The following is a 15,537-nucleotide window of genomic DNA, read 5'->3' as shown; positions in this document are numbered from 1 at the left end:
ATATTCTGCATTCTAACTCAAATTTAATGGATAAGTAAAAGTCAAGAATATACTGTGGAAAATGCTTTTGGTTTTATAATAACTTGATTAAAATGTTGCTTATTTCTGTTAATTCCATTGAATAAGAGGAAAGCTTTTAGAACATTTGCAAATAACTGCTTCCCTGATGGGCGACGGAGTACACATGCGTGCTGGGGAGGTAGCTGATGGGCTGCCACATCGACTGTAGACAGAGACCTGCTTGTTTACTGCTGTTTATAAAATTCTGCTGACTTCGATATGTACTTTGAACTATGTTTATGTCTGAGTGAGAACTTATAAAAGCATTTTGTGTTGAAAAATTTTTAAATGATCTTTGTAATATATACCAGACAGTGGATCAACCCGCACAACTACCCAACAGAACCAGTGGTTAAATCCAAGTGTATAGATTGGTGTGTACACACAATGTGGCAGTTGTTTGGCTGTTGATGTAAGGCAGTTAATAGGTGAAACATCATTTGATTTTAGCTCTTGAGCATTATTAAATAGGAGTGATCATTCTGAAGAGAGGGCTGTTAACCAGCGTTAGCTAGTGTGAGGATTAGTACCCAGCAGCGTTCCTTCCTTGCGTTTGAGTCAGGTTCGTGTCCGTAAGCTTCACACAGGCCCATCTTCTGGCTACAGCGGCTTCGGAGGTAGGGCTGGGTAGGAAGGAAGCCTGATGCAGGAGCTGCGCACCGGGCCTTCCGCCTTCTGTGGGCTGGCTTGGACGCTGCTCAGTCCGCAGAGCTCTGCAAGTGCAGGGAGAAAATACCCAAACAGCACACAGTGATCTCCAGCACCCTCTCGCTTATCCCTGCCCCTTATAATCACCGCGTTGTTAAGAGCCTCAAGGGGGAAGATGCTCTGTTCATGTGTACAGCCCTGGTATCATCTCCCCTCAGCGACCCTATGTGAGAGCAGTTAGGGCTGTCTAAGAATGAGGAGTCCGAGCCTGTGGCTCATGCTGCTAAAGCCTGGGCAGCTGCCATCTGAGACTTACCATTTGTTTTTAAAGAATTTATTAAAAAAATGACATCTATATGTATTATAATTCTATACTTGTACTAAAATATTATACAAAAAGTATAAATAATAGTATAATTAATCCCCCATGTGCCCATCAGTCCCTTAGATTTTTCCATCTCTTCTTACCTCACAGATTAAATGTGTTTCTTCTGTCTTCTCTGATGAATGACTAATAGAATGTATCATTCCTGAAACTTTTTTTTTTTGTGGTGGAACCGGGGATTGAACTCAGGCCCTTGCACTTGCCAGGGAAGCGCTTATTCCACTGAGCCATCTCCCTGGCTCCCCTGAAACTTCTAGTGGAGTACACAACCCACAGCTACTGGTATTTGGTTACCATTTATGGTGTTGGGTAATACAGTAGTCTCAGATTTGTAGGACATAATATTAAATTATTCTGAGTACCTTCTTTAGCCTTAATAGCTTGTGATTATGTTTTGACTTTAGCTAAAATGTAAATCTCCATCCCCTGGGAGTTACCTGTTAATCCATTCAGAATGGCTCTTGATAGCAGCAAAACTGTATTATTTTTGGTTAAACATCATATTAAATTGAAGTAACTTTTGAGTATCATGTAACTTTTTTTTTTTTTTTTTCCAATGTAACCTTTATGACTGGCAGGCTGCAATGTTTTGGTTTGGCCCAAATCTGATATTTTATATACATATTTTAGAAAATTTAAACTTATTCCATGCATTCAATAAGTTGGTTTTTTGTTTTTGTTTACTGTAATTTGTTACAAAATGAATCCGGTTGCTTTTCTGTCAGTTTGGTCAGAAGGTTATGTTTTAAAAGGTCTTGGGACAGATGCCCCCTGGATGAGAGCGTCTAGTAGAAAGCTGTTAGTGTAATTTATATGAATTAAATGGCCCTTGCGCTTGCTCTTTTTCTGTTCCATAGAAATACCTTTGGGCTGTTTTTGTTTTACCTTTGTGCCTCTGGAGCTGAGCACAGCTGTAATGGACGTCTGGAGTATACATATTTGGGGAAGTAGATGTGAATACACTTTAAAAATACTCTCAACATGAAGAAGAGTATACTGGTTCCATTCATGACTTTAAAGGCAGAGACTCCCTTGTTAAACAGCCTTTTCACTACTATTTTCAAACACATGATAGCATAATTCTTACTCTTACAGCTGCGTACATTGACCACACAAACCTAAAACCCTGTAGTGTAGATGATAGGCATGTTCTTAGTTTGCATTATAACAGTAGGCATTCTTCAATTAGAGAAATTCATTTTATTTTGTACAAGGTACAATCCCTCTGCACAGTGAACAAATATATTACAAATCTGTGGTTTAAAAAAGTATTGCCATTTCATAGTCTCTTATGCTATTATACAGTTGCTTTCTTTATTCATCTGGATTGTATGCCTGTCAGTTTTGATTGAAAATTTAGTTTCTGAAAAATACCAGATTTTCCGAGTCACCAATAAAATGCACAGTGCACCTGTTTAGGCTGACCATGAACCTGTTTGTGACAGTGCTAGACAGCAATTTCTCACAGTTGCTCTGTAAGATTATAATGTCATTTACCAGTCACTCTTAGATATGTGAAGGCAGCTATTGTCACCATAGATCATTCACATCCTTTGCCCTTCCTTTCTCTGTATTGTCTCAGTTCTGCATTTCTTTAAAAAGTCGTAGAATGCTAGAGCTGGAGGATTGTTGCGGCTCCTTTCCATACTTTCTGGCCCTCCCTGCTCCCCCTTGGCAAGGGGAATAAAGGGGTCCACAGAGGGCCAGTCACGTGCCAAAATCTCTTGACTCAGTGCTCTAGCCATCCACCTCCTGCTGGGTACCTTTGCCCAGAGGGTAGTTGGCAAGAGGTGGGTAAACTTGGAACTCGAGTACTGCTGCTGCTTGTTTGCAGTTTTGCCAGGTAGCAGTTATAGTGCATGCAGGGTAAGGGAGGAGAGAGACCTGAACTAAGATGAAGCTTCTCTTCGCTGACCTGACTTCGCCATGCTGCTTCCTCCGTGCTTCACAAAAATAATTGACATTTGCAGCCCTGGAATACTGAGGTAAGTCTTACCTATTTCTTTCTATATATGTATGAGAAATAATTGATTTGGGCCTACAAAGTAATGCTCTAATATTTTAATAAGGCTTTTTTGAAAGCCAGTTTACTGTTTCCGATCACTTGCTCCCATGCACACATGCAGCATTCACGTAAGTATCGTATATTTTCTTCTAACACTAAAATCTGCTTATGCCTTGAGTGAGATGGGGTGGGGGGGCTTCCTCATTAATGTTCTTGCTCTTGTTGCCCAAACTAATGAATTCCATGGCTGACTTCCAATTTCTGCCAAGGGTTTCAGAACTCCCACACTTCCTGTAACAGTGTCCCAGCTTTGCAGTCATCCAGTTCCTCTTCTCTATACATAGTTAGAAGTGTTTTTGACTGGCTGGACTATTACCAGAATGCGGTGCTTCTGGAATGGCCATTAGCGTCCATGGTCTTAATTTAACTCCCGTGAAGAAGTCCTCCGTAGGACTTGGGAGGTGGCTCCTTTCGGCATCATCCAAGCCTCCTTCTCAGGTGTTCGCTAGGAATGGAAGGTATAGGCCGTCTGAGCGCTGGGAGCCGCAGCATTATCTTACTGGAGTACACATTAGGCCATCTTCAGATGTGGTAGTTTTAAGCATTTCATATCCTCTTGTGCTGTTTACTGAGAAGTTTTTATAACAATTTCAGCAACTGGTTATAGTCCATTCTTTGATCACTGGTGTCATTTAGTTCCATCAAAAGGCATAATGTATGGTGAGCAACGTGAACGTGGTATAGCGACATTTGTCTCGCTTCCTCTGTACATCAAGCTCAAGATTTATGAAGTGCTTGAAAGCAAGTATTTTCTGAGTAAAGGGATCCCAACTAAATAAACTGGGGAGGCCTAAATAGCCAGTTCTAGAGATACTTAATTCTTACTAGTTTATGACTGCTTACTTGATAGAGTGACATCTCCATGCCGTATTTCCTGTTTCAATTGGAGTGACTCAAGTGTGTGATAGATTAGGGCGACATAACAAGATCAGAGGGCCAGCGAGATAGCTCAGTGGACTAAGTGCCTGCTTAGGCAGGCGCAGGGACTGACCGGGGTTGGATCCCTGGCACCATATACTGTGCTGGCCCCGCCCCTGGGCGCACTGAGATGGTACCCTTGACCCAGCGTGGTGGCACACGCCTGTAATCCCAGCACTGAGGAGGCAGATCGCTACAAGTCTGAGCTGCATAGTGAGGCCCTGTACCAAATACATTTAAAAAATAAAAGATCTGGACTGACTTGCATTTGTTCTGGCAATTTGAATTGGCATAATGTAAAGCTGGTCTAGAAATTAGTGTACTGAAAGTAGCTACTACAATTTATAAACTTCTTTTCTTCAGTTTTTAGCCTAATATCACTAATGGGGCAGAAGAGAGAAAGTTAATTTTTATTCAAGTATTGGTTTTTAAAAAATGGAGGTTGTCAGCATTAGACTAAATTCTGTAATCTTGGCCCTTGTAATTCATTGGACTGGGCATATAAGTACTTTAGGACTGATACTAGAATAGTTCACATGTGTACTAATTATCTTAGCATTAAAAAGCAGACGTTGATGGTAATAGTAACCAAAAGTACCTGTACCTTTCAGGTCCTTTAACCAACTCGCCTCCCAGGCCCCTTTTCCTCCTTGGAAGGTTTGCTATTCTACATGCTTTTTTAAGTGCCGTATTTGCAAATGTTAAATATTTTAGCTGATGTTGATGAGTAGCAGTAATGCTTTACAAATCACATAATCTCCAGGGCATTTAGGACTGGGGGCTGCGTGGGTGATAGGATTTGAACAGTTAAGCCAAGTCCCATTTGGAAGCTCTTCTGTAGTTCCAGATGAACGTAATAATATGTAGCTGGAGCCAGTCTGGATCAGTATTCAAGTCAAGAGTTGTCTTCTTTCAGAGAGAGAGTATTCGGCAGAGCACACTGTAAGAGAGAAGCTTATCCCTCTTAAGATTACTTGTCCTGGGAGGGCCCACTGGTAGGGCTTTGTCTTACTGGGAGGAGGTCATAGTGACCAGGAATATGGCTGTTCCTAGGGATGTCGTATGGATTCTGGATATAGCTGGAGTTAGGACCGAGGCCTTCTTGGACCACACTGACTGTGGGCTCTAAGGAATATAGTGAAAAATGAATTCAAAGAACAGATTAGCTTTGGTTGACTTAGGAGGAAAGAAAGTTCTATTTAACTTGGTGGGGGGAGGAGGTGGGTCTTAATGTAGACAGAAAATGGATAGGTTGGAGGCTTGCTGTGAAGGTACAGAACACCTAAGTGAAAGCACTATGGGAACCCTGGCCTCTGGACAGCCCCAGGTGATTTAGGATCACAGAGGAAGGGGTGTATTCAGTGAGCCAAGGATTACAGTTTAAATTATGAAGATGATTCAGAAATGTCTGAGTATTGGTTCTGGTTATTTTCTTTTTTAAATTGAGGTTTATATCAGTAATAACTTAAAAGCCTGTGTACCCACTCCCCACCCTAGTTCTGCTTCATAGTCTGGGGTGGGGTGTGTGTGTGTATGTGTGTATGTGTGTGTGTGAGGGTTTGCACAAGAACGTTAGTGATTTCCTGCAGTGGGGACAGGACAGTCCTGGGAAAGATTTCACCTTGTCCTTAAAAGCAACCAAAGAAGGGCGTGCGGCCAAGGCAGGGTGCATGTAGAGGGCTGCTTTGCTTGCGGTGCTGCACTTGCGCCCCAGGTTCACTAAGTGTTCACTTATTGGAGACACCTACCAACTTCATATATATTTTTATTAGATGTCGACAAGGGTGGCACATCTGTGTATGGAGACCCCCTGTGCACAGGTGACTTCATTTCTACGTAGCTGTTTTCTGGAAGCTTGCAGGGGAGGATGGGTGGGTCCTTAATTGTGGCGTAAGGGTTTTCACTGCTATTCAAGGAACAAGTACTAGAGCTGCACACGGATTCTTTCATGTAATCTGCAAGGCAAGAGAGATTTCTTAGGACAAGCAAGAACATGTCTTAATTTAAATACCAGAAAGACCTGTAAAATCTATGTGTCTTTGGGATCCTGGGGCTGGAAAAGACCATGATAATTGATGATTGATTCATTTACTTTATTAAAATACTGAGTACTTCACATGTATATTTTTGTTTCTCCACCAACTCAATGTCTGACCACCACTAGTACCGTGTCTTACCATAACATTCCATACATACGTAAAACCAAGTAAAGAGGGAGTTCCATCTTCGAAAAGCATGCCAGTGCGTGCCTTAACCCTGTCTGTGGTGTCCGGCTCGAGGGCCTCTTCGACTTTTGTCAAGGGGAGAGCTAACCTCTCCTTTCATACAACCCTCATTTACTTACTGGATGTCTAAATTGTGCTTTTCAAGACGGTTCTTTTTCTAAAGAACTCTGTTTTTGGAGGATAGGAAAATGTTTGGTTTTAGTAGATAGCAATCCAAGAAATGCATAATATATGCTTTCACACATATTTAGTTACTGCAAATGATAGTATGCGTTTTATGGCATACAGGTCCAGAGAGGTGAAGTGACTTGGCTAAGGTCTCATAACTAGTAAAGATACCAGTGTTGACACTTGAATCCATGCCTTGGGACTCCTGGCCTATGTTGTTGTGTGTGGGGGGTGCTGTCTAGCCCAGGGCTGCTTCAAAACTTTCGATCCTTTTTCCTCACCTTCCGAGTGCTGCTATTAAAGTTACAGTGTTACTCCCAGCAGCCCATGTCTTCTGGTTTCAACTCAAGAGCAATGTGTGTTTTACGGCAGATATCAGCAAGTTTAAAGGTGGCAAGCTCGCGGCATCCCTGCTTTACGGGAGCTCATTTTTAGAACTGGGCAAGCTGAAAGCTAATAAAAGTGGAAAAAGACTTGAGCCTCAAGCTAGCTTTGCGAAAGTTCCCGTTTTCTAGTAAGCTTGCAGTGTGTTCTTGATGGTTGTTTTTTGCAGTCCTCCTAAATGCTGACTGGGCCCTGTTTCAGCAGCGTCCTTTGGTACTAGAACTCGTGCTTCCTGATGCCACCTCTCAGTTGCATTACCACAAGACTTCAGGGTACAAAAAGATGCAAACTTTTTTTCAAATATATAATGAGGTAACTAGCTCCCCTGGAGGAAGCCCTTACACTGTCCTTTCCCTTTTTAAGGAAGATTACTGCCTCTACAGTAGTCCCAAGGAGCACGACTTGTCTGGAAGAGGCAGCCAGCTGAGCCCTGACCCTCTGCACACCTCTGGCAGGCTGAGTCTAGCAGCAAACACTGGGCCTTAGGATTTGGTTGTCAGGAGCGATCTCAAAGGACAGCAAGTGAAATTTACTATAACCATCACATTTGCATTGTGGGTACCTCCCCATTTATCTTCTATCTCCAACTTGAGAGATTAAGAGTTACAGTGAAAGTGACATAGTTCAAGGGGTGAAGGGACATGGCTGGGACCTATGAGAACAGAATGATGTGTGTGACTGAAGAGCTGAGCTTATGCCACTACACAGAGCCTTTCCTCCTGTTAACAGGTCAGTGATGGGTTGGGAGAAATTCTGTTAGTGGAGGAATCTGCCTGCTTATTCTAGCAGGTTGACACTACCTCAGTGTTTACGGAAGTACTTGTACCCACTAATTCTTTTAAGCATCTGCCATGCTGTTAAACAGGCATAGCTGTAATTATTATTCTCCTCTTCCCATTATTGCATATGAGGAAATTGAGACTTCAGGTACAGAACTGACTTCCCCAGCAGTGCCCTGCCTGTTGGTAGCAGGTGAGGGTCTAGAACCAGAGCACTTTCCATTAGCACCTAGCCTACAAATAGGGAGGCTGGCTTTGTTCTCGTCTTGGTTTGTGAACCTGATAGCATATGACCCTAGAGAAGAGGAGAAAACATCGTTGCTTGGCAGTGAGCAGGTTCAGGCAGTTCTACCAGGAACTAAAGGGAGGCTGAGAAGGCCCAGCTGCCATCGAGATTCTCAAGGGAAGGGTGGCTGCGGGCCCTGGCTCACCTGCTCCAGCCTACAAAGTCTGACTCCTGGAAATGGTGGTTAGGTCAAGAACTCTGGGGTAGCCCATCTGTCCCAGTTTGGGTTCTCTAAACCCATCAGGCAAGGAGTAAGGCAAAATAGCCTAGGGCTTCTTGGAAGCTAAGTATTACCTAAAGCCTAGCATGGCTGGCTTGGTTGCATGTTGTCTAAAATTTGAGAACAGTGATAGCTTACTTTGTGTGCTACTTAATGTTAGACTTCATTCCACTTAGGCCACTTGAAGCTTGTATCTGAAAGGGGTCTGGGTGGAAGCGATGTTACTAGGAGAGTTTGTTCATGTATTGGTAAGTGGTTCATTCACTCAGGACTTTTCCCAGGTCTTCTGTGATAGCCAGTCAAGATGTTTCTCCCACAGGAATCTTACTAGTAAAATTCCAGTTCTCATATCTAAAGTGCAGGTTGTTCCTCCGCTGTACCCCAACCAAGGGATACCTGTAACTGTGGGGCTGTGTGCTGCTGAGAGAAGAGGCCCAGCTTCATGCTGCTTGTGGGTATGCCAGCCTAAGTTCTGCCAGTGAAAGAGCTTTTAGTGAAGCGCTCTCTGGCTTCATGCCCAAGACGGCCTCGCCAGTACCTCTTCCCACTTTCACCAGAAAGTCAGGGCTGCTTTTAACATTTAGGGAATACTGTAAATTGTTATCTCTGGAGCAGTAGATGCACCTAAGTAGATAAAAGATGTTGAGCCTGGTGTTGAGGATAGGCAGAAGGATCTTCCATACATGGGCCAGAGGCGCAGACAAGGGTAAAGAACTTTCTAGTGTGTTGGGTGGCTTGGTGGCTGGGCAGGGCATTGCATTGCTTTGACCTGTGCCTGCTGGGAACTGGAGGGAAGAGCAAGGCCAGCTGGTGGACACTACCCCAGGCAGCCCTCTCTCTAGCTCAGTCCTACACCTGCCCTCAAGGAGAGGAGGCCAAGAGGGGAAGAAAAAACAGCTCTAACTTCCTCATCCTTTTACAGCCCCACCCCTGTCCAGTCTCTACCCTTCAGGGCATTTTGCAAATAAAGGAGAAGCTTCAGCCACAGGACTACCACAGCTCTTGGGAGTTGCTCTGCTGGGCTGGTAATGAGCATCAAGAGCCAATGCTGAATCTTACAAATGTCCTGGCATTTGGCCTCACTAATTCCTACCTGCTCAAAACATTGGTAGTCATATACAAGAGACAGGACTTCTAAACTGAACTGGACATTTTACAAGCAAGCACAAATCCAGAGATGGCTTTCTAAAGGCTTTTTGTGAGTGGGCTGTGGAATCTGACATCTGCTTCAGGCCCAATTTAAGTGTGGGGCAAAATCGAGACAACCGTAATGTTTGGTCAATAATTATTTTTTAAATGGTCCCAGGGATTGAACCCAGAGCTTATATACTGAGCTATATCCATTTGAGATGGGGTCTTTCAGAGTTGTCCAGGTGGAACTTGAATATGTGGTCCTCTGCCCCAGCCTTCCCAGAGTGCTAGGATTACAGGCATGTACCCCCAATCCCTAGGTCTAATGCTGTTAATAGGTCACACTGGGTTTTCTCTTCTTGAATGGTAAGCTTCCTTCTCTTGAGATGGACTCTGGGGAAAGGAAAGGGGTGGTCTCTGGGTCAGAGAAAGAACACTGGCTGCAAAAGGAGTTTCAGAAGGCGTGGGTTCCTAAGTAAGAACTGTGGTTATTTGATGGTGAGACTTGGAGCTTGGGTGGCAAAGGAGCATACAGATTGGGATAATGGGAAAATGGCAGTAGTCCTGGGCCCCAGAGGTGCATGGCAAGTGCCCCGGAGCCTTTCCTCTGGGCAGTTTCCTCTGTGCCTCTTGGAATTGCCCGATCATGTGCTGAGAATGAAGCAGGAAGGCCTCCAGGAGGGCAGTGAGTGGAGTCCATAGGAGAAAGCACGATGTTGACTGCACTAAGACTGGGAGTGTCAGGGCTGGGGAGGCTGGGAGTGTCACCCTAGGGGAGGCTGGCAGAACGCTGTCCTCCTTAAAGAGGTGGTGGTCATGGCCCGGACGCGTGTGATCTAGTCTGTGCCACATGGTGAGAGCTACAGCTCCGCACTCTTAGTTCCTAGGCCAGGGCTTTTCCTGGAGTTCAGAGCATGTTTAAGAGCTTTACTTTTGGCAGTTGTGATTTGATTTGGTTCTGTGGTTTTCCAAAGAGTTTAATTTGTGGTACAAACTAAATGTTTATTTAGGGGTTTAACCAATAGGTGGGATTTTTTTCTTGTCTTTTGTAAATACTTCTGTCATATTACATTATGAGCTGTGAGATTTCATTTTTTTCCTTTTGAGTTCTCTCACTCCTGTCAGCATATTTGCCTACACAGTACTCTTTTGTCTCTGAGTTAAAGGATGACTGTAGCCAGCATGGTGAAATGCAGTAGGGCTGCCTGCCTGCTAGGCCTTAATCACGCAGAGGCTCGGATCTGTGATCTCATGGAAGAGGAATGGAGTGACGCTGAGGCAGGGACTCTGCTTTCTTAGTGTAGTTTTTACATTTATGGTTTCAAATCTGTCTCAAAGTAGCTATCCTCATTACAATGCAGAGGACAACAGGGTGCGTGGAAAGTTGTCTGGGCCTGCCTGGGCTTACTCATGCTTGAGTCATGCCTGTTCGCCAAGCCAGAAAGGCCCTTGAAGATCTGTACGCCCAAACCCCAACTTGTTTGTGAAACTGCAGTCACCATAATGAAATGGTAGAATTGCTTTCCCAGTTGTCAGCCTCAATTACTGAAAGCCGTTTGCCTGCATTTGGATAGTTTAGGTCAAAACAGAAAATTGTCAGAATCCAGCTCCCAAAGGGTACCATCTACTGGTCGGCTTGGAGTCTGGGTGTGACCGCCCATTCTTGGCAGCTCCAGGTATTGGACAGCCTAACAATAATGGTCCTTCATCCTTACTGCTCTTTGCTCAGCACACGTTACTTGCCATCTGCCCCTTCTTGACATCACTAATGATCTCCCCAAGATCTATAAGCAGCTAGTTTTAGGAGATGGTTGTGTCTTGGGTGTAGCCAAGGCTGGATGTAAAAGGTCAAAATAGTAACTTAGGAGTCTGGACTAGTGTTTTCTAAATGGTGGTTGGATACCAAGCTGCATGAGGGTATCCTGCGGTCTTCATCACAAAGGGCAGCTTCCAGGGCTCTACTTTTACCTACGTTGGTCTCCGGGAGGTGTTTAATAAACCTTCCAAGTGATTCTGTTGCACCGCTACATCAAGGATGGTCATTGATCAAGGATGTTCATTGAATTATCTTTGTTTGGCTGAAGGACTTTTGGTGGATCCCCATTATGTTAGTTTGACCTTTATAATATGCAAAATGCTTGTCATCTGTGATTTTATTGGCTACTCATGATAGCCTTACTAGATGATGGGATGGGCATAATTATAGCAGCCTTTGAGATGGATCTGAGCCCTGGGGAGCTCACAGTCTTAAGGTCACAGTTAATAAGTGACAGAGATCCAAAGCCCTCGATTTCACAGACCTGATATTCAGACCTAGGCCCTAATCAGGAGGCAGGACTGGGCCTTCCACTTGCAGCTTCCCCTGTAGGCATCCTAGAGGGAAGATCCGACCTCCAGTTTCTGTGTATCAGGGGCTTGTGCTGCCTTCTCTGCTCTGGAGGTAAGATCTTTGGAGGGTGCAGTCCCATAGAATATTAATGGTAGGTATCATTTGTATTCCTTGTGCCCTAGACGGGCAGCAGGTGTGGAGTGGCAGTCTTCGCCAGCACAACAACAGGAGGCCTCTGGGGCAGGTAGATTGACTTTATTTCAGATTTTATAATCAGTTTAACTCATACTGATTGGTTAGATAATGGCGTTCTACATTTCCGAAGACATTTAGTTGGCATTAAAAAAAACCAAAAACCAAAAAACCCACAAGTATTTGCTAGGCAGGTGCAACTGAAATTGGAAGATGAACTCATTATCATGATTACTCCTCCTGGGCAGTGCTTACCCAGAAGCCCTGGTCCTGTGGTCCTTTCTTTGTTTTTGTTTTCCTTGGGGCGTGGAATATGCAGTTTCTTGAGTGAACTTTCTGGCCAGTTCAGATCTGTACTCTCTTGCTAGGCCCTTTTTAATAGGATGTCAGGATTGGATACTCTACCTTTGAAGTCTTTGTCCATAATGTATGTGTTCTGACGTCTATCCATTCCACAAGCACCTACAGAAAAATACAAGAAAGCAGGGGGTGTGAGGTTTAGGATGCTGTGCAGTTTCTTCTCTCTCCTACTCAGGAAATAGTTGTTTATTGTTAGAGCGTTATTCTGAGTTTGCCCTAAATCATAATGAGCTACAGGAATCCATAAAAGACTCATAGCATTTAAGGGCCTGGTCACAGCACCCCCGGCCTACTCCGCTTTCCCTTTGACCTTTACCCTAGGGACAAGCCTTTCAGCAGATCATAAAGACCTCCTGGGTGCCACCCACAGCCACTAGGTAAAGTCACAGTTCTGAGCTTGTGAGGAGGCAGCTGTATGACACTGCCATTCTCCATTCTGCTGGATTTTGGAGGAGAGGCAGAGACAGTTTCTCACCTGTCAGCTGTGGCCCGCCTCTCCTCCCCTGGATTCAAGGCTTGGCTGCGGGGACCCTGAAAGGGCAGACAGGTGGCTGGGCTTCTCGTGCCATCTTTACAGGGGAGCAGCCTCTCCTATCTACAGACCCGTTTTTGGAGGATGGGTTGTTTGTACAGAATTGAGACTTGTCTTTGAAAAACATTTACCAGTGGTTTTCAGCCCCAAAGATTTCTTCATCCCTTTTGCTCTCAGTTTTTCCTCCTAGGCTGCCACAACACGCAGTCCTGAGCCCTAACCAGAGGCAGGATATAAAGCTTCATGGACCAAGCTCGAGTTCTTTGCTACTGGCAGTCCCGGCACAGCAGCAGCCTGGCAGTTCTAGGTTGGGACGGTAATGGCTCTGGCTCAAAGTCAAGGCCGCTTTTTGAAGGCTTCAGCTGAGGACACACTAGCAGGCAAAGCATGCAGCAGTGCTAAGAGACTGTTGGACTCCACTGACTGGCCGTTTCTGACACAGCTCCGAAGCACTGCTGCTGAGGCCCCCTCCAGAGGCCCCCAGCCTGATTTGCCGGAGTTCACTGCCGCGGTTGCCTTGTCTATACCACTGAGTGTTACAGCAGAACAGCTCCAGTTTCTCCACGTTGCTAACCATGTAGAAGGCCTAGAGGCACCAGGGCCCCTCAGAAACAGGACTGCAGCAGTCCGGGCTGGCATGACCTTAACACGATACACCAGACAATGGCTTTCTGTGCTGTCCCTACAGGGTGGCTAAACTGTTACCTCTTTTTCCTGTTTATAGAAGAGGAAATGGGCCCACAGAGTTCCAGACTTGTTCTTGAGACCAGCAAGTGAGAAGTTACAGTGCAACTTGAGCCCCTCTACCCCAAGTATTGGCGCCCATCAGCCACTAGGCTGCCTGCCTGTAAGCAAGGCCTGCAGGGGAAGAAGATCTGGAGCGCAGGGAGGAGTTGGACCTGAGCACAGAGGAGGTCCTGTGTGAAACGCAATACATGGTGGTGCTGGGTGTGGGGGGAGGCAGGGAACAGGGGTGTGACTGCTGGAGTTATCGACTGCCCTGGCCACTGTCTGGGAGAGCCATAGCCAAAGCACAGCTCTCTGGATATGGGCACAGTGTGTCTGTGGCCCATCCCTACTCGATAGGTAGTTGAATTTAGAGTCTACTCTTCCTAGCGCTGCTGGACCCAGGAAGGTGCAGAGGTTGGTTGAGCTGCTATTTCCTTTGAGCTGGAGAAGCAGGCCCAGACTTGTCCAGTGCCCTAGGCCTGGCTCCTGAGTGTGTGTAGGACAACCACATTCAGTTCATGCTTACAGTCATTCCTTCAACTCCTCCTACCCCGTGCCAGGTCACCTTTTGATGCCTCTCCCAAGCCACCAGGTGAGCTCCCACATGCTGAGCAGCAGTCCTGCTCTAGTTTCTCCAGATCTCCACTGGATAACCATTCTTCCGTGATCTGGGCGAGCTTGGCTGGGGTCTCAGGGGACACCGGGCATTCTGCCTAGAACGCCAACTGGCCCAAGGTGCTGTACTCCCTGGTCATTTCTCAGTGGTTTGGGGGTTGCAATTTTGTGTGCTGTAGGCATGCATTTATGTTGTGTTCCTTCCCCTAAAGCATCCTACCTTGGCCATACCCACTAGCCACAGAGAGGTGGGGAGGATACAGACCGATTGCTTTTTCAAAGGGCACTGGGTAGGTGGGTGAATCATGTTGGAGGGTTCAGCAGCGAGAGTTCTGGGACCATGGGTTGGGGTGGGCAGCACCGTGGGTGCTGGGTCTGGTCTGAGGAGTGGAGGGTTGGGTGGGGCTCTGACCTGGTGAGTGTGGCTCAGCGGGTCGGCTGAGGTGTCTAAATTCAATGTAGAAGTCCTCGGGCGGGTACCTGGCTTCCAGGGCACTGATCTGGAAATGGGAGTCTAGTGAGAGGAATGACAGGGAGGAGCCATTATTCCCAGGACCTGGTATGGCAGGAGAAGGGGGTGGGTGGGGTGTACAGCAGGGGGTGAGGTTCAGGGTTGGGCAACCTAGAAAGGACTGAGGCTTCTAAGTAGCATCTACTACCCAGACCCCGGCAGAGCTGGGGCATCTGCCTTGGTCCCTCCCTCTCCCAACCCCACAGCAGTTTGTGTTCAGCAGGGCAGGGATGAGAAGCCCAGAGAGGGACCCCTTCATAGGGCCTGGATCTGGCAGAGGCCCCTTTCCAGATGGTGCGGGCACCTTTTGCTTCCACCTGGAGTTCCCATATCCCAACTGTCTCCCCTGTCCCTCTGGGCCACCACCCTCTAGCTACAGAAATAAAGAGGGGTCTGGCTTTCATGTGCTTATGAGCCCAGATAGGGGCTTGGCTTTCCTCCCTGTAGCCCTTCCCCCTGGAGGAAACTACTCAGCACTTGTAACCCTAACCCTCTCCCTCCTAGCTGGTCCAGGGCCCCTCAGAAGGGGCAGATGGGGTGAGGCATGATGGGGGGTGGACCCAACGACTACTGACCTAACACGTTCACATAGCTGTAGGGGGTCCAGCCTGCTGTGTCTCTGTCAAGGGACTTGGTACTGAGCTGTTGGAGAGCAGGAGAGGCAGTTAAGACCTAGTGCCCCAGGCCCCCCTCCCCAGTGATCAGTTGGCCCAGCCTGTGACCATGACCTACCTAGGCCCTGGACACTGAGGTGGGAGAGGGCTCGTTGGCCCATGACAGGCCATGGTGTTGGGGCTGAGGCCTATCCAAGCTGTGTAGGTGAGGCTCTAGGGCTCCTAGGCCCTTTGTGAGGAAGAGGGGCAGGAAGCAGGGCCTCTAAAGGTCAGGACTCCCTGAACCAAGCTGCCCTTCATGGGCAGGACAGCTAGGTGGGGCTGAGGTGCAGCACAGGGGGCTCTAGCAGGGTCTCATCTGTCACCAAAGGCCTGGCCAACACAGA

General features: G+C 46.5%; 1 protein-coding gene and 1 non-coding gene across 2 annotated transcripts in view; both read right to left on the bottom strand.

Moving 5' to 3' along the window:
* Nucleotides 1-5,807: 5,807 nt before the first annotated feature.
* The window catches only part of Megf11 (multiple EGF like domains 11), a 184,417-nt gene continuing 174,687 nt past the window's right edge, over nucleotides 5,808-15,537 (bottom strand). The window contains exons 22-25 of the mRNA XM_023712643.1: nucleotides 15,113-15,179; nucleotides 14,439-14,540; nucleotides 12,196-12,252; nucleotides 5,808-6,031 (exon numbers count right to left, since the gene is read on the bottom strand). Of these exons, the coding sequence (XP_023568411.1) occupies nucleotides 5,808-6,031; nucleotides 12,196-12,252; nucleotides 14,439-14,540; nucleotides 15,113-15,179 (450 nt within the window). The remainder of the gene's footprint in view (nucleotides 6,032-12,195; nucleotides 12,253-14,438; nucleotides 14,541-15,112; nucleotides 15,180-15,537) is intronic.
* LOC111816113 lies at nucleotides 6,283-6,408 on the bottom strand. The gene has a single exon (XR_002820619.1). It is a non-coding gene; the product is annotated as a U6atac minor spliceosomal RNA (small nuclear RNA).

This window comes from Octodon degus, unplaced genomic scaffold, assembly GCF_000260255.1.
Source record: "Octodon degus isolate 3935 unplaced genomic scaffold, OctDeg1.0 scaffold00026, whole genome shotgun sequence".
NCBI lineage: Eukaryota > Metazoa > Chordata > Mammalia > Rodentia > Octodontidae > Octodon > Octodon degus.
Note: the sequence above shows the minus strand (reverse complement) of the source record. Positions and strands in the feature narration are given on the sequence as shown.